The sequence below is a fragment of the Labeo rohita genome, chromosome 6 (assembly GCF_022985175.1).
Source record: "Labeo rohita strain BAU-BD-2019 chromosome 6, IGBB_LRoh.1.0, whole genome shotgun sequence".
Taxonomy (NCBI): domain Eukaryota; kingdom Metazoa; phylum Chordata; class Actinopteri; order Cypriniformes; family Cyprinidae; genus Labeo; species Labeo rohita.
This window is the reverse complement of record NC_066874.1, coordinates 28,189,875-28,217,614: the sequence shown is the minus strand read 5'-3', so window position 1 is coordinate 28,217,614 and position 27,740 is coordinate 28,189,875. Positions and strand designations below refer to the sequence as shown.

At 33.4% G+C, this 27,740-nt stretch overlaps 1 protein-coding gene across 2 annotated transcripts in view; it reads right to left on the bottom strand.

Moving 5' to 3' along the window:
* The window catches only part of cntn4 (contactin 4), a 192,820-nt gene that overhangs the window by 119,345 nt on the left and 45,735 nt on the right, over positions 1-27,740 (bottom strand). For both annotated transcript variants that reach the window (XM_051112477.1, XM_051112478.1), the window contains exons 3-4: positions 17,194-17,323; positions 6,072-6,247 (exon numbers count right to left, since the gene is read on the bottom strand). In XM_051112477.1, the coding sequence (XP_050968434.1) occupies positions 6,072-6,247; positions 17,194-17,323 (306 nt within the window). The remainder of the gene's footprint in view (positions 1-6,071; positions 6,248-17,193; positions 17,324-27,740) is intronic.

The window sequence follows — 27,740 nt, the reverse complement described above, 5'->3', positions numbered from 1 at the left end:
ATGTACAGTAATCTAAATGAACCTGACTATCAAGTGCCACTACCGTGGGCGATTTGTAAATGCCAGCGTAACTTATCACGGTCCTAGCGAGCCGTCGTGCCTTTATAAAGACTGGTGATACACGCGACCCTCCCTCCACAGGAAGAAGATATAATACTCAAATCAGACAGGCAGAGGAACTCCAGCTGTTTTTCACTGTCAATTGGGACAGAATAAAAAGAAATCCCTCAAATGCTTGATTAACAGCTTTTCCTTTTTCCCTCTTTATTAGCTGTCACATTTTTCCTCCTGTGAATATTTCTCAGGGTAGGTTTAATTTTGAAAGTCAATTTCTGTACAGACACATACCTCCAAATCTGAGCTGCAAAAAAAGCTACTGAACCATTGCTGCTCAGGAAAAAAGATATAGTTCATTTAAAATGTGCAAACCAACAGTGGGGCATGTTGACACAATATATAGGATAAGTTATCACAATGGGAACCAGCTATTTATTCCATCTATTCTTGAGAGATAAAAAAATGTGTTATCTGAACTAAAAGTAATCATACACCAATATATCAGAACACTTGAAAAAAAAGGTGTAGAAACAATTTACACTAAAAAACCGCCAGTAAAGTTCACAATTCATTACAAAAAACAGCAAGTAACACTGAATTAAACATGAAAGCTTGGAAAACAAAGACTGAAATAGTACTTTTTCTTTGTTTTATCGACAACCTTTACAACTACACTGTATAAAAAAATGTTTTTCAAATTTACATATATTACAAAATGCAAAACGATTAATAAAAACAGCAAAAACGTAAAAGACAGCTCACAAAATTGTTTCAGGCAGATGGGTATTTAGTGAACTGTTTAACTTTCCAACATATAGAAATTTCAATTTTCCTCAAAATAATTACATTAAACACAGTTTAGACTTCATTATAGGGCTGTCGCTAGTGGTTATTTTGATATTCGAGTAATTGGTCAATTATTCTGACGATTAATTGAGTATTTGGATAATTATAATTATTTGTATGTGTGTGTGGTAATAAAGTAGACAATAAAGTGAACAATAGCCTAAATTACTTAAAATACGTATATAATAGCAACAATAATTCATTTAAATAGGGTATCAAAAGCATATAATCATATGGTTTTAATGAACAAAACTATTAAAATAATGTAAACAATCAAGCTAACGTACAACACGTTTATAACAAATGACTGCAGAAGGCGCCAACGGCCTGACGATTATTTTTACCCTTTACTGCGATCTAATCCTTGTATAATATTGACTAAACAACATTTAATTGAAAGGTCCATTTAATCTTTAATATTTGGCTATTTATTTACGACAAAAATGCTACAGCCACTGTCATTTCTTTAACATTTGGACATCAAAATGTGTAAATTCAGAGCGAGGGCTTAAACTTTTATTTTGAAATCACGACGAACAGTTAGCATACTGGGAAAAAAAAGATGTTGTGTTTGCCTTGGTTTGTAAATGATTTACTTTACAAATATGACGAAATGGCTCACGTTGCATTCTTAAATGAATGTTATAATAACCCCAAACTCACAGCAACATGCAGAGATGGAGTTTGAGACGCTTCACACATGTAAATGATAACAGTTCCTGTGTGGAGCAACATTTACTGTGAACGGAGCCGCTGTGACACGCACGTAACGTTACGTAAACCATGGCTTTAAATATGGCTTTAATTTATAAAACCTACATTAAAATGGGTTTAATATATCATGCAACCTTGGAAAAAAGTCTAATAATGTGTGTTGTGGATTCTCGTCCATGGAATGAGCCACTTCCGGTATTTTACCGGTTACTCCACACAGGCAAAAAGCACTCGTTGATTTTTTTAAAATCGAGCACTTGAATATAAGAGACACCAGCAAAGTTCTAGCAAAGTTCCCTTTTTCTTCAGGAGAAATTATACTAGATTTCTAGTACGATGAATTACATTCACAGAAACAATCCTAATTAAGTTAATTTTGGTCATAACTAGACGGTCGAAACTGCTGCGAGAGAAAACAAGCATTTATGCAGTCAGTCTGCAAGCCTCACTGTTGTTTCGATGCAGCCTTTGTGACAACTAGACCTGGTATCTTGACTATATATAGTAGGTAAAGTCTTCAGTATTCACTGACCCATCAAACAACATCAGCTGAACTGCAAAATATTCTTTCAACCTGTCACCACAATGTTCAACATGTTGTTAACTCTGCAGATACACAGTTTAATTTCTCGCAAAGTCAAAAAGAACTTTAATTGTTATTGCACATTAAGAGCGAGGTCGTTTTCAAGACCCAAATATGAAAATGAGAAGATGGTACATACGTGAAATACGATTAAGACGCCGCACACAGCCTTCTCTATCAGTGGCGTTTTAATTAAAAACATTCTGCAATTCCCCAGAATGCAATTACTGCTTTTGGGATTGGTGCATCGACACTGACAATTTTTCTCATTTCCTATGCATCTACTGACAACCCTTTCAATATCTGCCTAATTCATCCAGTCCTATTCAGAGAGAATGAAAAAAAGCATTTTATCACATCCAATGAAAGTCTCTTTTATAACCTGTACTTTTGATAATTTGAAAGCACACAAAGGCACCGTACAACGAAAGTAAAGGCTTACACGAAAGTAGCCATAAATGTATTTTCACACATTAAGTGATTTTCAACAGTCATTTATTTGAAAAGAAAAGGCAGAGGTGTTTAGAGACAAATTTGTTCTAAGAGACGCAAACTACTTCACGAGCCACCTATTATTTCCAAAGCCAGTCCTGACAGAAGGCTGCTAAAAGTCTGCATAAAATGAAAGACACACTTGTGCAAATTGTATAAAATTATAATAAGACAGATAAAAATCCTACGAAATAGCTTCATTAATGTTGTTTTCTTTCCTGTGTTCATGCATTTCTTACTGAAACAGGAATATAGTCCGATTTCATAAGTAAAAGTAATTTTCTAAAAAAAAAAATTCAGTAGTAACATCAATGTATTAACAGAACCACTAAGAAGTCTAAGATTCAAGTATGATATACTTATGTAGAAATCAGAAGTGCGATTTCAAATGTATTTAAAAATGTTTAATTGTCAAGTTTTTTGTCATGAACTATATTACCGATAATCCTCCAACAATCAGAGAAATATTAACAGAAAATGACATAACTGTTAGTCTATCAATACTCTGAAACTATATGAAATTCTATATATTTTAATATTTTGCAGCAAAATTAAAATGCATAACTAGAAGTCAGTTGTTTCATGTTATACATATTTATATGTGACCCTGAACCACAAACCCAGTCATAAGGGTACATTTTTAAAAAACAAATTGAGATATATACATCATCTGAAAGCTGAATAAATAAGCTTTCCATTGATGTATGACAATATTTATATAGGTTTATATTAGGCCGAGATACAACTATTTGAAAATCTGGAATCTGAGGGTGCAAAAATTCAAGGTACAACATTTAGCTTTTTAGAGAGCATTTTTGAAAGAAATAATTTGGATATGCCTGATTCTTTAATATCTTTAATTAGGTTCATTAAAATTAATACACTCATACACTCGCATATAAATGACCTCAAAGCTTATAAAGCATATAAACCAACAGCCACTAACCTCCAATTTTTTTAGCTTCTTCCTTAATCTACTTTACAGCATTTGACGAATTCAAGTCAGAAATGTGACTTCTCGACTTCACCTTTACGCATTCTCATGCACAACGTGGTCGCCTACAAATTCTCCCGCATTAGATACCAAATTAGAAAATATCCCATCTAATAACATCAGCTGCCCTTTAAATTATTCTCTTGAACCTGCACCACTCCATCATGCGGCGGAGTTAATTAAGCTATGGAGAGAGTAATAAAGAAGATGGATGTGGAGCAGTCAGAGACGCGTGCCCCCACCACGCGACAACAACTGAAGCCTAGTAAGGTCAGAGAGCAACGATTGATGGATCTGTCAGCCAATCGTCTTACGATGACAGCGAACTTCCTCCCCACAGAATTGGATTGTTCCTGTCTTGCAGTGGCATCGTCTTCAGCCAGTGGTCTTGCTGGGAATTTCATGAATCGGAAACGCCTGTTTGTCATTTGCTATTAATGCATGCAAATATGGGTCAGCCAATCAAGTGCCCTATGAATCATCATTAAAATGGAATTTATTTTAGAATTTCATGGAATTTTCCAAAGTTTGGTTGAATAAATCAAAAGTAGGTCAGTACACTTAAATCCAAACGCGATATGGACTAGTGTCTGTGAATATTAAGCTGCAAAAATACTATTTAAATAGGAATCCTGCATGTTCTGTGTGTCTCTGTGTGAATGAATGGCGCAGATAAGCAGTTTCGTTTAGTACACACATACTGAAGCGCACAGTGTCTGTTGCTTCAAAATATAAGTATTAAATTTATGTATAAGTACGTAAACAGATAAACATAATCTGTAGAACTGCTCTGAGAATCACTTCATGAGCATTTTACCATTTCTGTTGAGAAAGTCTATCATCATATTATAAACAAACAGAAATGTAAACGTCTTCACAGCAACCTGTTAAAATAAAAGGTTTTACTTGAAGAAACTGACCGAAATTTATTGCTTAATGTAATGATAATAATTTTAATAATAATAATATTATTATTAAAACATTATTTTTAGAGAAGAACTACAAGAAAAAAATATTTCCCAGAATTTATTTAATAGAAAAAAAGTAAATACACAACACAGTAATTCGTGGGGAATGAAGAAATTAATTAATTAATTTATTTATTTATTTATAAATAAATAAATAATAATTAATTTAATGAAACCATTAAAAATGAATTCAGAAAATTAATGAAAAACACATAATTTAAAAAAAAAAAAAATGAATTAAAAAATAAATAAATAAATAAATAAATAAAATATTTTTCATGGGCCATAAAAATTTCATTTTTGTTTAACTTTTAATAAATGATTAATAAATAATTTCAATTAATTAGACATGCTTTTTGATTTTTTTTTTTAATTTGACCATTAAAACTGTCTAGAAAATTTAAATGGAAAAAAACAAAATCCAGAAAAATGAAAACTGAAAAAAAAAAACACCAGAATATCCTATTCTAAAATAGCATAGTAGTGTAAGTGCGCAGTATACTGTTGTGTAAACTTGTGTGTTGTATGTGAAAACGTGTTCATTATAAAAATATTTCAGACAATACTGCCATTCCAACTCAAAGAAAAAGGAGTGTGAACAGTGACAAAATGATAAAAATTAAACCATAAAATTTTTATTTTACAGAGACATGGAATTCAATTATCAGCTTGGAAATAAAATATTTCTTAAGTTTTTGTTTAAATACATGTTAGAGTTAAAATTTGGCAAATTTGGCAAATCCAGTCAGGAAAATAAATTGTAAAAAGTAGCTATTATTACAAATTTTTATTGTGTCTATTACTGATTTATACTTATTACAATAAAAATAAATTACAATTACATAAAAAATCAATAAAATATTTTATTTCACATAGTGCAGTCGGCACATTATGTATAATCAGGTTGTCTACACACAAAAAATTCACGTACTATGTACATTACATACTGAAGAATTAGTACGGTAGTATGCTATTTGGAACACTGCCACAGTTTCATTATTTTATAGGTTTAAGAAAGCTGTTCTTGTGGCGTGTGGAAAAGGTGGAGCTAAAACCAATTAGCTGTCAGTCGTTGCTTTCAAAACAGCCATAACAAAGATCGCAAGGCCTGAATGTGTTTTACTGAATCTGATCTCATTATCAGCCCATACAAATGACGACTGCATGACTGAATCTCGCCCCTGAACAACCTGTGCGTATGTGAGATACAGACAGAGTGAGAGAGAGAAACAGGAACGGGAGAGGGTGAGAAAGCGACTAGGCTCTCCTGAGGGAAAACATTTCCATTTTGATCATGTTATCAGCAAGGAGAACAAGGGCCAGCGTACCAGTGTGTGCCGTCAGGTCTGCAGTGTCCTGTTTGTTTGGACCTGATCTGTGCTGCTGTGGTTTGATCAGAGATCAGAATGTGACTTACAGGCAAAGGTTAGGCTGGCCTCCCTGCTGACAATAGTCCCGAAGGAGTTGGAAGCAAGGCACTGGTACGTCCCAGCGTCCTCGTCTTTATTGAGACGGTTGATGCGAAGGTTGCCTCCGGAGAGGCTGTGATGGGAGCTGGGTTTGGGGTTGAGCAGACTGCCATTTAGCTTCCACCTACAACACAAAGGAGTTCACAGTTCAGAGATTTCAATATGAACTCATACATTTCTCATCATGACCTTCCGTGACCTAACTGTAATAACAAAGCTTATGTTGTAGCTGTATCCGCTTATTCTCAAAAATAAGAGCATATGTGAGCCTGTACCACAAACCCAGTCATAAGAGTACATTTTTTGAAATTGAGATTTATACATCATCGGAATAAATAAGCTTTCATTGATGTATGATTTGTCAGGCTAGGACAACATTTGTCTGAGATACAACTATTTGAAAATGTTGAGAAAATCACCTTTAAAGTTGTCCAAATGAAGTTCTTAGCAATGCATATTACCAATCAAAAATAAAGTTTTGATATATTTATGGTAGGAAATATCTTAATTGAACATGATCTTTAATATCCTAATAAATTTTGGTATAAAAAAATAGATAATTTTGACCCATACAATGTATTGTAGGCTATTGCTACAAATATACCCGTACTACTTTTGAACCCAATAAATTGATCAGAAGTGTCAATAAAGACATTTTCAATGTTTATAATAAAATTAATAATAAAGCACAAATCAGCATATTGTAATGATTTCTAAAGAATCATGTGACAAGGCTGGAGTAAAATTCAGATTCTTCATTATAGGAATAAATAATACAAAAATACTTAAACAGTAAATAAATTTAGTATGACAAAGCAACAAAAATTAAAAAAAAATATATATATATATATATATATATATATATATATATATTCTAAAAACAATTTGGACTTATAAGACACTCTTAAAGAGTGTAATTTATTTTAAAGGCTGAACACAGGCACACTTTAAATCACAAAACTTATCAAAAATAATTTTACTTGATTTTTAGAGGAAAAGTCAACAGAAATTTTACAACTGTATAAAATGTTGTATGAATATACAGAATATTTTTATAAGCAAATTAATTAATACAGTATTAATGTTTAAAATAAAATAAAATGATTTGCATACAAGGTTACAACCACTGAATTCATTCTTAACAAATAAAGTTTAATAGAGAAACACATGGCCGGAAGCAGGGTGGAATTGGTGTTAGCAATTGTTGCACAACTATCAAGTGTAATCAGACCAGTGGGTACAAATCTGGGCTGTTGAAAGAAAACTTCCAAGTGTGATCCCACATAAAGAGAACCAGCGAACTGCACTGAGTTACTGAGATCCACAATTATTAGACTCCAGAGTAAAGCACTTAGTACACTACACTAACTCCAAAGGGATTGTCCCCGCAATTAGTGCACTGTAAAGTGCTTTGCATAAAAAGTGTCTGCTAAATTAAAAGCAACCGGCTGTAGTCCTGATAAATTCAGAAGCCAGTTTTTTTTTTCTCCCATACCAAGATTAATGCCCAGAATGGCACGGCTTGTGGCCATCCATCTTGTTGAATACAAAGTCATACAGCATCAATTGTGAGCTTTATCATGGCAAAGCACCAATCAAAACTAATATTTGCAATGAGCACCCCCATATTCTACAACATGCAGTGTGATTACTACACGAATTTACTGAGATTACTGAAGGATAGAATTCATTTAAGTTATCATTGGATTCTCCAACAGCCTTATTAAAACAAACAAGCTGCCAAATCAATACAAAAACTCACATATAAACAGACTTTTAAATATCGCTTTCTTTTCAGCTTTAACAGTGGAGATAGGATAATGACTGCATATGAGAGACCTTTGTAGGGCTCCACAATTAAAAGAGTAGTTCACTTTCAAAACAAAAATTTATGTTTCTGAGGAAAACATTTCAGAAATGTTCTCCATATAGTGGACTTCAGTGGTGCACCCAAGTATGAACTAACTTCCAAAATGCAATTTAAATGCAGCTTCAAATGGTTCTAAACATCCCAGTCTAGGAAGAAGGATCTTATCTAGCAAAACGATTGGTCATTTTTGAAACAAATTGACAATTTATATTTTTTTAACCTTGAATGCTCATCTTGTCTCGTTTCTGTGATGCACATGCGTAGTCTATGTAATCCACGTCGATACAGTTAGGGTAAGTCGAGAAACTCCTGTCTCGTTAACTTCTTCAGTGTCAAAATGATCCTACATCGCTGTTTTACCGTTTTTTTTGTAAAGGGCGTTTGATGTTCTTTGCATGTTCACTTTGTAAACACTGGGTTCGTACTTCTCCAGCAATGTAGGATGATTTCCAAGTTGGGGAAGAAAATGAGATGGGAGTTTTTCGACATACCCTAACTATATTGACTGTTGCCAAAAGACCTAGCCAAAACAAGCATTTCAGGTTAAAAAGTACATAAATTTTCAATTTGTTATGAAAATGACCGATCATTTTGCTAGATAAGACCCTTCTTCCACAGCTGGGATTGTTTAGAGCCATTTGAAGCTGCATTTTAACTGCTTTTTGCAAGTTCAAACTTGGGTGCACCACTGAAGTCCACTATATGGAGAACATTTCTGAAATTTTTTCCTCAAGAAACATAATTTCTTATCGACTGAAGAAAGAAAGACACAAACATCTTGGATGACAAGGGGGTGAGTACATTATCTGTATCTTTTTTCTGGAAGTGAACTCCTTTAATTGAAAATCTGAATCAAAACTTAAATCACAATATGGGTTTATGACTTATCGTATTATACTTCTTTTTTCTTAAATACTTTTTACTATTTTACAGTGAAACATTACAAAACAAATATATTTATTTATTTAGCCAATTTGTCAAGAATATATAAAATCACTAAAATTTTGGCCAAATTGTACAGTACCACAAACATGGAGGGTTTTTTTTAATTGCGTTTCAAATCACAATTTTTATCAGAAAAATTGCAATTAAATTTTCACCTGAAATCATGCATCTCAACATCTTTGTTCTATAGTAGAATCATAACTAACAACTTAAGTTATTAATAACTACTGATTATTTTTTAAACAGAAATATTTCACTTTAAGAATTTAGAACCATTTCACAAACACGCCAATTTTACTGATGTCCTTGTATGGTTCAATAACTAATACATCATCTCTCTTACAACCTCCTATTGCATCAACTTTACCTTCCTCCTTTTTAAAGAACCCATAAAATATGTCAAACAGCTTTTCCTACCTGTGTTGACATATCAAAAGGCCTTATCTTTTTTTAAAAGCCAGTATCAATCACTACATCAGTTGCCAGACTGCTTACAACCCATTTTACTTCCATAATATGCTAGGACACATTTCTGAGTGAAACAGGATGTTCAAAGAAAAAAATGTAGAGTGGGAGTTGATTTTATCCATCAGTAATTGACTGGATCATGAAAAGTGGTATCTAAATGACAAGCGTTTGGTGGAGAGGGGTTGAAATCTAAAGCTTGGCGACAGCAGCTCAAAAGGAATTTTAGACAGGAATTTTGAAGACTAACTTTTTTTTTCTTTAGGATAACGTGCACAGATTAATCATTTACGATAACACCAGGAACCAAATTAGAGAGTACATGGGGTCAATTTTGACTTCATGTTGACTTTATTTAGCCAACAACCTTCAGTTTAACATACATGACAAACCATTTTTGCTTTACTAGTCTGCAATATACGCAAGGTGCCCCTGCTTTCTGGCTGACAGGCTGATTAGCCTTACAGGCTCAATATGGTTAGGGTTAGCGGCACATTTAGGGTTACGTCCTAGACCGCCTGTCAGGAACAAAGCAGGGCACCTTCTACCAATCTCAGCTGCAGATGTTGCAGTAGACAGCATTTCACTGGACAAAACTGGTATACATCCCTGCAAACAAATATTTCAAGTACAAGTACAAATTCATCAGTATTTTCCAGGAAAAGTGAATGTTAAAGGGATAGTTCAACCCAAAATGAAAATTCTGTCATTAATTACTCACCATCATGTCGTTCCAAACGAATTAAGGCATTTTTGATGAAATCGGAGAGCTTTCTGATCTTGCATAGACAGTAAAGCAGCTGACACGTTCAAGGCCCAGAAAAGTAGTAAGAATATTGTTAAAACAGTCCATGCGACATCAGTGGTTCAACCTTAATTTTATGAGGCTAAAAGAATAATTTTTGTGTGCAAAGAAAACGAAAATAACGTCTTTCTTCAACAATTTCTTCTCTTTTGTGTCAGTCTTCGACGTACGTTCACAAGAGTATCACGACGCATGCATTCAGAATATGAATGAAGGTTTTACAGGTTTAGACAGCATGAGGGTGAGTAATTAATGACAGAATTGTCATTTTTGTGTGTACTATCCCTTTACATCTCCTATAACATTATTTGCTCTCGCCATTTAGGAGTACACTTACTTCAAAGCTAACAGACATGAAGAAAAGGCCACAAAACTTTGATTTTGTTTTAGCTATTAAAACGTGCAAAGTGATTACATTTCGTTTCTTTATTAAGTTAACTTAGAAAAATGTTTAGAGCATTTTTTGTTTGCTAAATGTAAATTGTTTTTAAAGTTACGACCAAGCAGCCAAGTCATCACGAGTAAAATAAAATCTATAGATATAAAACAGTTCAAGCATAACAATGTTAGTTTAAACACTGAACCTATATAAATGTGCGCTGTTAGACGTATATCCAATCATTTGTGTGGAGAGGAGCTAAAGCGAGCATTACAGGACACGGAGGCGCAAGCGCGATCACTTACATTGGAAAAAAACTTAAAATACGCCGTCATTTTTGCTGTAAAAGGTCTACTCTTATTTGTGTGCACTCACAATATATTCAACAAATTGTTGTGCTTTTATAAAATAAAGAAAACAAACAAGATGCTGTCTGCTGTCTCTGTCTTGAACAGGAGCGTTTCACAACGACGAACCGAAACTCAGCAAATACTTGCTTCACAGACTTGGTAAATATATCTATAGAAAGCTTTGAATTACTACTTTAATCATTCGAATCGAAAAATTATTTCATTATAAAATTCGTAAAGATTTATTTTTAAAGGCGCATCCAATGAGGTCGAGTCAGGATCGGCAACTTCATCTTTGCGACACTGACTCAGAAAACACTAGTTTATTAATAAATAATTCAAATATTCTTTGCCGGTGATTTGTGGCAAGCTTTAACCTATTGCGTTCATTGTAAATAAAAAAAACGGCTGTGTTTGCCAAAAAAAAAAATTAATACGGTAGCAACGTTTTACGGTTTTAACTTAAATTTACATTTAAATACCGTAATTTCATTAACTGATATAATGCTAATGTACCAACCAACTGAACTACTGAAATCTGTTTTGCACTTTTGTAATACACTGATAAGCACCAAAAGCAGGTGGTAATGAGAAGTTCACATGATGAACCAAAGCCCATCACAAGCAGCTTTTAAATTCTAACATATATAAAAGGTGCACAGTGTCATTCACACAAACAGTAAACACATGGTAGCACACATGAAACTGAAATAATGCAATAAACTTTAATTTAACAATATTAGATGTAACATACAACCCTAATGTACAAAACCGTTAAGAAAAAAAATTAAGAAAGTTATTTCAACAAAAAATCAAATTACAAAAAAAAATTCTGGGAATGTCAATTTACGGTTATTCACGGTAAATTTTACGATCTTTTTCCACTTCTGAAAACGGTGTGCTACCGTAAAATTGCATCCAGTGTCCAATACAGTTTTTCACCGTATGTAGTAGGGGAATTCACTGTCAACTATTTAACAAGTTTTTACTGTAGCATTTTTTCAGTTTTTTACTGTTAAATTCACAGTCATTTTTTACAGTGTGTGCTTGAACACAGAACTCTTCTTTTAATGATGTCCTTACTACCTTTCTGGGCCTTTAATATGGTAGTTGCGTTGCTGTCTATGCAGGGTCAGAAAGCTCTCGGATTTCATCACAAATATCTTTATTTGTGTTCCGAAGATGAATGAAGGTCTTACAGGTTCATTTTTAGGTGAACCATCTCTTTAACTAGCGAAAAAGCTCATGTAAAATCGCCCAGCTCAGCATGTGGTACATTCACACCGTGTTTTTCTAAAGGGTGTTTATAGTTCGGCATCTTGTTTTCTTTGTCTGTTTCGCATTTGTATACAGATGCTTCCTATTTTCCTAAACAAAAACAGAATCTCCCTAATGCACCCCGAGAGGCGGGTCATTTGCACACACAAAGACTCTTCACACCGGGAAGCGACTGCGTGTCTATGCAAAGCTCAAAAATAATATGGGTGTAGCCCTACATGGCTTCTTTCAGGACTTCTGCTCTCGAGTCTAATTTGAATCCAGCACTTCGAAATCAAAGACGCCCGCACATTCCCGTTCCCAAGTCGAGTGTTTTCAAAAGACAAAAACGCAATAAATATTTCATATTTGTAGCCCACGGTGAGCGATATTGCACGGTCTTCAGAGATGCCGGTAATTGATAGGAGTGGAGAGTTTCCAAATCTCAGGCTCAATAATAAGATGATTTCCCCTTCCTGTTAGTTTCCAAGTGCCCTTTTCTGCTCTGTTTGATCTTAGCGAAGCTGATGAAAAGAAAAAGGGACGAGCAGTTGTTTCTGACAGTAAAATGAGTTTCTTGTTTGTTTGAGATTCTCGACGTGGCGATTTGCGAAGTGTAAAAGCCCACTTGCAATTAGGAATAATGACAACACGACATCAAGTACGATCAAACTTGTAAAAGAAATGCCGGCTGAAGCGATGTATTGCTTCTAAGACATCTAATTATATAAAATAGCATGGCATTGAAACAAGAGAAGGGTACGAATGGATGTCATCAGTTATTACTAACCCCCTGTCCCTGGAAGAAATTGAGATTTCACCACCTACAGTTCCCATCTTGGGTGACAAAACATCCAGTTCGTGTCACAGACAGCCTGTGTTTTTTCTCTTTATCTCCAAGTTTTTGTGACACATTTGCATTTTTTCACACTACGCCAATGCTTTGTTCTCGTTTGATTGTGGGGGCCAGAAATACCGCCGCGTTCTCCCGGAAAATGTAACAACTTCGTTTCAAAAGATCAATTATCAGCATACAAATGAGAATGCTGCTATATGACAGCATGTCAAGAAACTTTGTGTAACCGTTAAAAAAACGGCCACTTCCCATCTGCTGCTGTAACTATGGCTACGGGCTGTCCTTTGATTGACAATTCTCCCTCAACTTCACAACGAGGTGATGCAAGGATCCTCTATATAGCATTCTCTAGTCTTCTTCATGTCTTAAGCTGAGGTGCTTGAAGTGAGGTAAAGAGGAGAAGTGAATTAGAATGAGAAGCTACAGAGAGAGAAGGTGGGAAGTCTGAAGTATAAGGCGCAGCTGTCGTCTCAGATCAAGAGAACCTAGCAGTGTAATTTACAATAAGTTGTTAAACTTCAATTACGCTGCCTCTCCAACCTTCTTCACAAGGAGTAGGTGTTACAAAGCGTCAGACCAGGGAAGGTTAACAGGGCTGTTCAATAAGCAATGATACACCAAATATCACTGCGCTTTATTTTTGACATTTTAAGGAAAATCGCATTGCTATGCATCCAAACTAAAAATGTCTGATCTTGCACTAAAATGCTTTGAATAAATTTTATAGTCAAATCTGAATTTTGCATACTTTTTTTTTTTAGACGTTTCTTATGCTCACCAGGGCTGCATTTATTTAAAAAAAAAACACAATTTAAAGTAACTGCTTTCCATTGTGATATGTTTTAAAACAAAATTTATTTTTGTGATTGCAAAACTGAATTTTCAGCAGTCTTCAGTGTCACATGATCCTTCAGAAATCATTCTAATATGCTGATTTGCTGTTCAAGAAACATTTATTGTTATTAATATTCTTATAATAATGATAATAATTAATATTATTATTATTGTCATCAATGTTGAGAATGGTTTCCACAAATTTGTATGATGAATAGAAAGTTCAAAAGAACAGCATTTATTTGAAATAGAAATATTTTGTAACATTGTAAATGTATTTAAATTAATGCGCAATAACAAAAAAGTGTATGTCTTTAACCTAAAAATTAAATAAATAAATAAATACAAATAAACGTTTGCCCTGTACTTTAGTAACATATTTACAAAATGACACTTTAAATATTTAAATATAGGGCTGCATGATGACAAAAATCATAATTGTCGATTATTTCCTTAAATTGTAATTGCAACAATTAAGTACGATTATCACAATTTACATTAAATGTTTTGAATAGCTTTATACCATTGTTTGAAGCAACTGCATGCCACATTTTTATGTATAGTTTCTTCTTTAAATACAAAAAAAAAAAAAAACCTTAAGATAACCTGTAGGAAAAATACACACACTCTCTCTCTCTCTCTCACACACACATCTTAAGAAAGCAGAATATTGGAATATTGTAAGTGGATTTTTTTTTTTTTTTGTAATTGTGCTTTTGAATGATTACATAATTGTGGGATCTGTAATTGTAATCACAATTAGATATTCGATTAATTGTGCAGCCCTATTTAATTATATCGTGTATTCTAAAATTAAATATATAATTTAGCGTTATACAATTAAAGCTCACAAGATGTACACAAATTCAATCAAATTAATAACAAGCATAAACAAGCATTAATATAGTATCACTCTCTCCAATCTAATAGTATCAAACTCTGCAAAACCCAAAATTTGTCTAATATTACATGTTTGCTATGATAAGGAAGATATGTGATTCCAATTGTTTTATGGCCATGCTAAAATCTAATTTAAGGCTGAACATTAAAAAAGAAAAAAAAAAAAAAGTTGTGTATATATTTTTAGCTTTAAACTGTTTAATTTTGACAACTCATTCTCTACATTACAGTTTCAACAGCTTCAACTTACTTTCACATAATTAAGTAATTGCAACTCAAATCAGTAATTTATGTCCATTAATTTATAAGTTCACGAAACCTGTCATAAGTCGCATGAGTATATTTGTAGCAATAGCCAACAATACACTGTATCGGTCAAAACTATAGTTTTTTTCTTTTATGCCAAAAATCATTAGTATATTAAGTAAAGTCCATGTACCATAAAGATATTTTGTAAATTTCCTACCATAAATATATCAAAACCTAATTTTTGATTAGTAATATGCATTGCTAAGAAATTCATTTGGACAACTTTAAAGGTGATTTTCTCAATATTTTAATATTTTGCAACGTTAGATTCCAGATTTTCAAACAAATGGCCAAAAATTGTCCTATTCTAACAAACCATACATCAACGGAAAGCTCTTTTTTTTTCAAATCTCAATTAAAAAAAAAAAAAACCCTTACAACTGGTTTTGTGCAGGGTCACATATAATACACAAAATAATACACAACAATCATCCTGTCTGCATTTATTTTATGATAATGACTACAGTAGCTGACAGTACATTATTCCTTACTTATTCAAGTCAAAAATATTATTCTGTATGACTGAATCAACCTGACTGGACAAGGTTATACCAACAAAAGTACTTTATGGGTCAGATCAGATAGAAAGGCACTTTTTTACTTTAAAGTGTAGTTTGACATAAAAATAATAGTACTGAGGTATGATTACATAGGATCACAACATCAAACTCCTCGTGGCAGTGACAGCTTTAACCAGACGCTCCATTTGCTGAGCACATGCTTTACGTGCTCATGCTCAAACAGACATTACGTAGCACTATACAACACCATCTGGCTCAGGACACAGGAGGCGGTTAAAGGATCTGTTGCACACTTTAAGTCTTTCTGCGTAACACGTTCTTTACTAAAACCTTCTTCTTAGAAGGTAGACACACACCAGATGCCTTAGCTCAAAAGCTACAATCAGAGCGTTTGTGTACTTTTGAAGCTTCATGTTGAAGATTCATTATATTCGCCTATGTTTTCCAGATAATAAAGAAAGTCATATAGGTTGAGAAGGACATGCAGGCATTGGGGAAGGATGGGAGTAGTTCATGAGGTTGAACTTAATGCACTTTGAAAGTGATGGACACTAGGGCTGCCGAGAGAAGGACATTCATCAAAAGGCTCCATGATTCAAGCGTCCTGACAGGAAAGAGGAAGCTACTGATTAGCTTTTCCATTAAGCTTGATCAATTCTAGAACAGCACGTGTATCCATCTTTCTGGAGCACATCTAAACAGTGTCAGGGGAACACGTTAATTTGAAGCCATCGAACCAGACGCTCCATTAACATACTTAAAAAAATACTTAGCCATTGATAAATCATAGCATGTGATGGAGAATGAAAACAGGGTTGGGCCAATATATAGCTAAAAACTGTTCACATTCTGAAGTCGTTTGACAAAATTTCTGGATCAGTACTTTATTTGAATACTTTTATTCAGTAAGAATGTATTCAGTTATTTTAAGTTGACTCAACAAATTAGTTTTTTTTGTTTGTTTGTTTTTTACAGTCTAATTTATTCCAGTGATAGAAAAGCTGAACTATTTTCTGTGTTGAAAACAGTTTTGCTGCATAACTTTAAGTTTTTTCAGATTTTTTTTTTTGTGAATTTGTTTACAAAAACTGTTTACAACACAGAAAATAATTCAGCTTTTCTATCACTGGAATAAATTAGACTGTAAAAAAACAAACAAAAAAACTAATTTGTTGAGTCAACTTAAAATAATTTGTTACCCGAATTATTAATTTTAATTTTTGAAATTAATTTTTGGGTGAACTATCCCTTTAATGCACAACTATGATGGGCAGAACATTGGACCAATGAGATTTAATTGTGGGCGGGGCTACCCAGTGTAATGCTGCAGAAATAAAAAGGACAAAAACTCTCTCAGATTAGGACAAAAACTCTCACCAGTACAAAGAAGACGGCTTATCACGTCGCACCTGCTTAGGACATGGTGTAAAGCTACTGATGCCAGTGTGCACTGGCACAAAAGAGCCTACGCATTTTTTTGAAATGGTTAAAAAACGGTCTGAGGTATAATTTACCAAAGCAGTGATGCAGATGACCAAACAGCAGTGTTTTTGCGGTGGCAAGTTGGCAGTCAACTCACCTGTAAAAAGGAGGAGGGTCACCTTGTGCCTCACAGCTGAAAACCACCTCCCTGTTCTTCTCCATGGAGTCTACTGGAAACACAATGCTGCCTGGCTGCTTCGTGAACACGGGGCTCTGCAGCGTGTTGCCTACAGACAGTCAGACAGAGAGAGAGAGAGGGCGATCAGCACGCTCCACTTACAGACACCCAACCTGCTTGCAAAACAAGCTATTAGCTGGTGGCTCTGAGCAGGCCAGCACTGGTAAGGCATTAGAGAGTCAAACCACAAGCAGACAAAACATATCAATTAATTCAACTAACACCACGGTAACTGTAATGGAATCGCTGTTGATTGATATAGAACAAGGGTTTGAGGACACGCGTTCATCGCTTTCTATCACCCCTGTGGTCGGTTTTTAACCTTCGCTATGGCAGCGCAGTTGTAACAGAAAACGCTCAGGCAATTAGACGTGCGGTAAACGCCTCTCAGTTGTGATTTGAGGCTCTTCGTGTGAAGTGACACACTGAGATTGCTCATGCAACTGACTCAGTTCAAGCCACACTTTGTTGGATTAGTCTGAAACTAAAACTAAGTACCAAGAAATTATTTTAATCAATCTGTTAAAAATATTCAGAGATATTTGTTTACATTTTAATGCTGCTTCTAGTTTTTCCACAGAATCTCACTCAATGTGTTAACACCATCATATAAAAATGATGTGTGTCAATATGTATTAATGTGTTGCTCCCAAAGCCTGCACTTATTTGATTCAAAGTGGAGCAAAAAAAGTAAAATGTTTAAATATTTTTTACTATAACTGTTTTCTAATTGAATGTATTTTAAAATGTAATTTATTCCTGTGATTTCAAAGCTGAATTTTTAGCATCATTACTCCAGTCACATGATCCTTCAGAAACCATTCTAATATTCTGATTTGCTGTTTAAAAAACATTTATTATTATTATGCTGAAAACAGCTGAGCAGAATTTTTTCAGGTTTGTTCGATTAATAGAAAGTTAAGAAGAACAACATTTATCTGAAATAGAAATCTTTTGTAACATTAAAAATCTCTTGACAGGCCCAAGCCATCAGCACAAAAGCCACCCCAGTGGCTATATAAAACTTTGGTAACACTTTACAATGATAGTTTCATTTGTTAACATTAACTATATTAAAAATGAACGAACAATAATTATATAGCATTTATTAATGTTAATTAATATTAAGTTCAAAATGCATTAATGCATGTATTAATACATTATTAAAATGTAAAGTTGTATCTTTTAACATTAGCTTATGTACTGCGAATTAACATGAACATTAATATTTTTATTAACTAACATTAAAAAGATTAATAAGTGCTGTAAAAATATATTGTCAATTGTTAGTTCATGTTAATGCATTAACTAGCCTAATGTTAACCAAAGAGACCTTACTGTACATTGTTACCAACACTTTTTATAGCCATTTTTTTTTTTTTTATTTTTATTATTTTAATGATCTATAATTGTTTGTGAAATAATAAAAAAAAAAAATACTGACTCCAAGCTTTTAAATGGTTTAGTGTATAATTGTACACACACACACACACACACACACACACACACACACACACACACACATATAGTTTCTTATTTTCATTATTATTTTATACATAATATATTATTATTATTATTATATTATTATTTACAGTTTTGGATACTTTTTTATTATTGTTTTAATTATTTAGTATTAGTATTAGCATTAGTATTTTAATTCTTCCACTGTGTTAAAATCATCAGATACAAAAATAATGTGTCAAAAATAGTGACAAGGTTAATGAAGTTAGCTTTCCTAAAATGTTAAAAGAAAAAAATATTATTTTTTTGTATTGTTATTATTTAAATTGTTTTGGATCAAATATTCATTAGTATTGTAATTCTAATTCTACTGTGTTAAAATCATCAGAAAATCATCAATTTTTGAAATATTGACGAGTGTAATGAAGTTAACTTTCATAAAATGTACTAAGAATGTACTAAGAAATATATATAGAGTTAATTTGCAAAAACAGATCAAATTTGTAACCATTTCAATTAATTGCATTCCAATTAATGTCAATCAAACTGCAGCTGGGTTATTTTGATTAGATACAAAAATCACTAAAAATACAACAACTAACACAATAAAACAAAAAAAACGATTATCTGTTATCTGTGTGTGTGTGTGTGTATATATTGTCTATATATAATCTAAAAGTCTTAATTATAATGTCAACACAAGAGTATAAAATAAACTGTATTAAATAGTAATCATCTCTGATTTAATTTTAAAGATGCAATGTTGCTATTTTCAAAAACAGTGCTTGGGAAATTGGCTTCTGCGTGTTTTTTCCCACGTCTCAAAATCTGTAAATGAATTGAAGTATTATTATAAAGTGGCAAAACTAACAGATTATAATAAGAAATCTCATGGGTGTAGAAGTCACATGGGTGAAGTTAACATTAAAATATAATACTGTTACTGTTACAGTTGCAATGACTTGCTGAAAAAAAAAAAAATCTTTTCTATGAACTGTTCCTTTACTTCGCATGTCACTTTGTTTTATGTACATAAAAACACACCAAGAGACAAAACTGTCAATCTTCATAATTTTACACCTACAGTCTCAGCTAATTACATTTGTGCTTTATATCATTTTAGCTGTTGTTGGTTAATACATGTTTGCTGGCTTTGTGCAAAGAAAACTCATTAAATATTGCATTTCACCTCGTTGGATCTCTGCCCAGCTGATCTAGCGAATTTTGCAAAAGTGCTGGTATGAAGTAGAACTGAGACTAACTTAGTCTAAAGCAGCCATAAAAAGCTCTATAGGTCATTGGGTGTTCTAACAAGCAGCAGGAGTGAGCATTTTCTCCCAAAACCAGAGAACATCCGCACATATTTTAACCTCAAAATAACAGAAAAAAGCTTCTTAGCGGCAGAGGGTGTCAGAACATCATGGTCAGTACATCAAATAAACACAAGCTTAAAAAACGTTATTTAAACAAGCAATAAAATGAGGAAAAAGCAGCAGAAAACAACTATTTTCTCTGGGTTCTTTTCTGCGAAATACATTTAATTCCATTTACTGAAAACTGCTTTCCGGTTTGAGAGCTTGTATTGCTTGCAGGAGACAAAGTGAGAGATAAACTTTAAGCTTCTTTAAAGGAGCAAAATGTTGGATTTTCTTTTTCCTGGGGTCTTTTCTTAAAATTATTTCTTCTTAGGCAGCACGGTTGCATAATGCTTTTGCCATAAGCCATGTAAATGTGCTTTGTACCTCATAATATTCAAAATGTGTCAGCCTGCCCAAAAAATTCAATAGTTAGTATATTGCAAATATATTTCTACATTTCTTCTGGATATGCAAAAATGAAAGAGCAAATTTGTTTTGTAAAACACATCAGTTTCACAAAACTATGTTCCAAAATTGATTTTTCAAAATAGGTTCAGCTTATAAAAAAAGCTGAAAAACAATTCTGAAATAAAATAAAATAAATCACATAAAAAAAAAATAAAATAACAATTGAAAACCCATACAACAGGCTGTCAGTTCCAGCATTTCTATTAAAAATCTTTCTAAACATAACAGATTTCAGTTTATTTTGTGCTATGCATTGTCAGTGAATATTTATTTCCCATATGTGACCCAGGACCACAAAACCAGGCATAAGTGTACATTTTTTGAAACTGAGATCTATACAACATCTGAAAGTTGAATAAATAAGCTTTCCATTGATGTATGGTTTATTAGGATAGTATAATATTAGAAACTTGGAAATCTGAGGGTGCAAAAAAATTCAAATGAAGTCAAATGTCCAAATGAAGTTCTTAGCAATGCATATTACTAATCAAAAATTAAGTTTTGATATATTTATCTTCATGGAACATGATCTTTACTTAATATCCCGATGATTTTTGGCATAAAAGAAAAATCATTCATTTTGACCCATACAATGTATTTCTGGCTATTGCTACAAATGTACCAGTGCTACTTAAGACTGGTTTTGTGGTCCAGGGTCAAATATTTTAATTTTATATAAGCTCTCAAAGTCTCAAACCACCTGCTTTGAAATCTGAGTAATTTGAGAACAGATGTAAATCTTAGGAAATCGTATAAACATTTCTGAAGTGAAAAGCTTTGTAATGTGATCAAATATAAAAAAGATAACCAGCTCTCATGTTCTGTTTCATCTCAAAACTGCATGTCAGTCACTATTCACCATCCATTCTACAAGAACTGATGTGTCTTTCAGGGGTAAGTGGATACTTACATCACCGGTAAAGAGCGAATTCGGTACTAAGTGCTTTATTCTGCAACCTTCATTTTCACTTCGTTGGACTGGGTGTGTATGTGTGAGCAAGTCTGAATAGTTGTCTACATATTAACATGGTAGAATTTCATCCGCAGTGCATTAAACTAAAAGATAAAAAGAGCGAGGTGAGTGTGTGTGGATCGCTGCCACCTGTACGGCTGCTCTAGAGGTCCCGGGTGCTTTAATTGGGCTTGTTTTGCTTCCCATCACGCAGACAGATACTTCATCGCAGCTCTAACTATCTCCACTAATTCCGCCTGTGACATGACAATGACAGCCCCTTATTTCAGTGTCAGAGACACCGCGGTGCATTCCCTCTGTACCCGCCAATAAACACTGCTTCGCAAACATTATTTGGATTTACAAAACATGTTTGGCAAAATACGAGTAGGTTTTTACGATATAAAATTCAACCTGAAATCAAAATTCAGTCTTTATTACTGATCTTAAAGGAGAAGTCCACTTTCAGAACAACAATTCACAGACAATGTACTCAACCCCTTGTCATCCAAGATGTTCATGTCGTTCTTAAGTCGTAAAGAAATTGTGCTTTCTGAGGAAAACATTTCAGCATTTTTCTCCATATAATGGACTGATATGGTGCCCCAAATTTGAACTTGCAAAATGCAGTTTAAATGCGGCTTCAAACGATCCCAAATGTGGTTGTAAACGATCCCAGCTGAGGAAGAAGGGTCTTATCTAGCGAAACAATCGGTTATTTTCATTGAATAATACAATTTAAATGCTTTTAAAATGCTTTTTAATCTCAATCTCAATCTCTATCACTCCATTGCGATATGATTGGATATGACTGGTTATGATCAGCTGTGATTGGTTCATGTGATAAATCCTGCCTCTTGTGTTCATGTGTGTTAAAACAGTATGTTAAAATAATAATAATAATAATAATAATAATAATAAATAAATAAATAAATAAATAAAAAAAATAAATAAATAAATAAATAAAAATAAATAAATAAATCCAGAAATAATTACAATGGAAAAAAACTGAATTTGGGAAAAATAAAATAGAATTTAGGAATAAATATGGACTTATTAAGGCCCCAAAATGTATATTTAATCAAACTTTTGATAGCCTAAATTGACATTAAATTTTACAAGTTTCATGATTTCAATTAAGCAGACATGCTTTTTGATGATCAAAATGTAAGTTAACCATTAAAACAGAATGCACAATAAAATAAATAAAGAAACAAAACAAAAAAATGGAATCTAAAAAAAATGTGAATTTGGGAAAAATAAAACAGAATTTACAAATAAATAAAACAGATTTATTAGGACCCAAAACATTTTTTTTAATTAATAGTTGTACAAATTTCATGTTTTCAGTTAAGCAGACATGTTTTTTAATGACTAAAATTTAATTTAAAAATAAAATAATAATTAAAAAATAATAAATAAAAAAAACAGAAATAATGGAATCTAGAATCTTTTTATCTAGCGATCGGTTATTTTCATTGAATAATACAATTTAAATGCTTTTTAAATGCTTTTTAATCTCAATCTCTATCACTCCATTGCGATATGATTGGATATGACTGGTTATGATCAGCTGTGATTGGTTCATGCGATAAATCCTGCCTCTCGTGTTCATGCGTGTTCTGCGTTCACGAATCAGTCTGAATGAACAATATAATGGCGTTAATGAGAAGACTAATTTTAAAAAGTAAACAACTTACGCGCTTAAATATAACCACTTTGTCATGTCAAAATAAGACTTAAAATGGCATAAAAAATGATCTGTGGGAGTTTTTAGTGAGTAATCACCTTGGTGAAATTTTAAGTAAATTTCAGTTTCTGTGACCAATATTCACCGGACTTTGATGACTCATGATCTGATGATTTTTATTACTATTATTATTGTTATTATTATTATCAATATTTAAAACAACTGAGTTTTTTTACATTTTTTCATGATTCTTTGATTAACAGAAATCCAAAGATCAGCATTTATCTAAAAAGCAAAACCAGACGAGCGTTTAAGATTAAAAAGTATTTCAATTGTATTTTTCTTTTAAATTAAAATATCTGATTCTTTCACTATATAAGACCCTTTTTCCTCGGCTGGGATCATTTACAATCGCATTTGGGATCGTTTGAAGGCGCATTTAAACTGCATTTTGGAAGTTCAAAATCGAGGCACCATAGAAGTTCATTATATGGAGAAAAATCCTGAAATGTTTCCCTCAACAAAACATAATTTCTTTACGGCTGAAGAAAAAAGACATGAACATCTTGGATGAAAAGGGGTGAGTACATTATCTGTAAATTTTTGTTCTGGAAGTGGACTTCTTCTTTAATCTATCAAAATAAGCCAGATATATCCTAGATGACATCATATATAAATGAGACACACATTTATTCATGGTAAGGGTTTAGACAGGAGCCGACCTACCAAGCTACTCAAACCAGCAGACAGCATGTTTGCACTCTTTGGGCAAATCCAATAACTGCGATGAAAGAAAGTATTTATCGAAAACACTTTTCAATCCATAAGAGATTTCTTCAGCCAGTATGTACACAATTCCAAAGGGAGAGCTCTAAAAATAATCTGTATGTTTGACACTGGAGTGTTATATTGTCATATGTTACTGTTGATGTCGGATGCAGAGGGGCCAATCACCTGTACAAACACAACGGAATATATCCAGAGGACATATGACACAAGGTATGAGACATATTTCACAAGCCTTGCATCATGTCTTGCTCCATGACAACGTACAGAAACGAATAACAACCGCACTAGTACTGACGAGACTTTTCTACAAGAACTTCCAAGCCTTTTGAGGTTAGTACGGGAAAGAGTAAACAAAGTTAACGTTTTAATTAAAACCAAGATCTTTAAAGTCGAATTAAACGACGGCACCAGCACAATTACTCAAAAACAGGTGCGTTCATCCTTTGGGAAGAAGAGTGGGTTCAAAACTGCAAGAAAGCACCTCCTGTTCTTCAACCAGCATGTGTTGCGATCAACCGCACATCTCAGTCAGTCAATTAACAACGCATACTCATTAAAAGATCCCCGGTGTGTCAAGAAAGACAAATGAAACACGACAGGGTTTAAACTTTAGTCTCACTCACATTTTTTTCTCATCAAATTACATTAGCTCCTCAAAAACATCTCAGCTTGCTCTGCCAAACATGTTACGATACCTCTCAAAAAGAGAGAGGGAGATGGTAGGAACTGGGCCGGCTTGCAGTTTCCATGAATAAAACATTTATCGATATATGCATATGCAAGAGAAAATGTCGAGCAAGCGCAACCAACAACAAAACGAAGCAGGTGCCAGAAAAGGAAACAAAAAAACGAGAACAGTAGGAAAGAAAACAGGGCCAGCGGTGAATCGCTGACATCACCAATTAGCAAGGGCTTGCCTGTGCAGCCATCTAGGGATGCGTGCGTCTTCATGCAGCCACGAGAAGAATAATTGCGTCCCCAGAGATGGAGCAGGTGAGTCCACCTGGAGCGAAACAAGGGCTTCTGTTACTCAGAAACAGTCTTGGCTTTCATCAACAAGAAGTCAGCTCCCCGCTAATACTGTCATCAATGAGCTGCAATGAAATGAAATGAAAGCTAATGAAAGCTTTAATGCAGTCACTTGCAGGCCCTGCATTAAGACGTTGTCGGTCGTCCTGCTCGAGATTATTTTTCACAAAGTCAGGAGGTACTTGAAATATCACAGGCGCTGGAGTGTCTCACTAAAAATTGATTACTTGGGGCTTCTGGTCTCCTTCAAAGACCAGATGGAGAGACCGAGGCTGAGGCTGCAGAAATGCAGACGTGGACGAGGATCGGGACAGTGCTGTATCACAGCTGCAGCTGTACTCTGCTAGACGCTCTTTTGGAGGAGTCCGCAGGGCTGTGCTAATAGGGCACTGCCGCTGTTGGCCTGGCAACACGACACGGGTGGCGTAGACCAGATGCCGTTGTCCACAGAAACGTTATTGCATCTATTGAATAACCAAGGGTGCAAATAGCAGTTGAAAAAAAGAGCAATAACATGACAAAGGGTTGCAAGTTTGTCGTATCTCATTTTCTCTCATCCCGTTTGGAGGTTTGCAGTGGTTTAAGATAAAAAGGGAGAAATGGGAAACACAGGCAGAATCGCAGAACCGAGTCATAAAAATGGAGTTTACTATATAAAGCAGAATGCCACAGAAAAATTTTAATTTTTAAAATTTATATCATGCCTTTTGATGATGATATAATGATTTGATGATGATTGAAATGATATAAAATGGCTAAAACGGAATCTAGAAAAATTCCAATGTAAAAATTTAATGGGGCCCTAAAAATTATTTCAATTAAGCAGATGTGCTTTTTGATGACAGAAATGTTATTTAATCATTAAAACAGAATGTTAAAATAATAATAATAAAAATAATAATAATAATAATAATAATAATACATTTAAAAAAAAATAAATCCCAAAATAATTACAATGGAAAAAAAAAGACATTTGGGAAAAACAAAATAGAATTTAGGAATAAATATGGACTTATTAAGGCCCTAAAATTTATTTTTAATCAAACTTTTAATATCCTAAATTGACATTAAATTTTACAAGTTTCATGAATTCAGTTAAGCAGAGGTGCTTTTTGATGACTAAAATTTAATTTAACCATTAAAACAGAATGTCAATAAAATAAATAAAGAAATAAAACTGAAAAAAAGGAATCTAAAAAAAATTCAAACAGATTTACTAGGACTAAAATGTTTTTTTATTTAATAATTGTACAAGTTTCATGTTTTTGATGAATAAAACTAACTTAGAAAAAATACAGAAAAATTACAAGGGATAAAAATTAAAAACAGAATTTAGGAAAAAAACAAACAAACAGATTTTATAGGGCCCTAAAATGTTTTATTATTATTATTATTATTATTATTATTATTAAACCTTTAATAAATCAATGTTAAAATGTACAACTTTTATGATTTCAATTACACAGGCATGCTTTTTATTACAAAAATGTAATTTAACCATTAAAGCGTAATGCGAAAAAAAAATGGAATCCAGAAAAAAAATAAAGACGAAGAAAGAAGAAGAAAAAATTGAAAAACAGAATTCTGGGAAAAAATAAGATTTGTGTGGTCCTATAAAAGGTAAAACCGCTTTTTTTTAATAAATAAATAAAAAACTCAAAGAACAGACAAGATAAAATAAACAGAATAAAATTTAAATGTTACTGTATGTGGTATCATTTAATTCAAGTCAACTTCTCATGGTATCAGTTGCAGGTATCACTTTTTTACTGTCTAGTCATGACACTTTAACACACATCTTGTGTTCAGTTGGTTGCATGTGCCAATTAACAGTCAATGCGGAGTGAAAAGGTGACTATAAATAGTTAAATGTGAAGAAAACAAGACCAATCAAAATCAGAACCCATATTGTGGACAGAAACCAGCACATATTTATTTATTAGTGTCTAATTGTCATTTGTGTTTTGGGGGCAGCGTGCAATAAGGCAATAATGAGAGTAATAACATGACAAACTTTGATAGGAAAATCTCATTGTCATTTCTACCCTGTTCAACTTGTGTCTGTTCTGTGACACGTTATTTACTGGGCCATTGTTAGCATGCAGATTGCAGTGCTGGATCAATGTAAAGCAAGAGGACCTGCGATTGGTTCGGGGCTCTTGACACGCTCCAATCATTGATCAAGCCCCTGAAAATTCATGAGCAAAAATTCCAACATGTATTGAAGGCTTTCATAAATCTGCTCCTGAGAGTATTAGTTCCGCTGTGTGGCTAAATCATGGGCTGTCAATAATTCAGCTGAAATAATTCACTTCTCAAGTGCTTCTGACAGCCAAAATATATAACAAACTATGCATGATAATGAGCAAAATCAGTAGCGGCAGCTACTAAGACTAGTTTGTGTTTGATTAATGAGGTATTAATTAATCTTAACACTGCGCTACTCTTTGTAATGATCAGATTAAAGGTTTCTAAGTCTCAGCTATAGCTGCATTTATTAATGACAAGAGACGTGTTGGAGCAAGATGACCGAGATCCAAAGCCTCAGGAGCAAGACTAATTAGTTTTGATGATGCTAATGGGCATTTCTCAATATCAAACCCATTAAAGTAAAACAAAAACACTAACAAAACATGCTTTTATAAGCATGCCTCCATTGCTGTACCATGTTGGACACAAAATATGCAATACTTAATGCCACTGAGGCAATACCATAGTA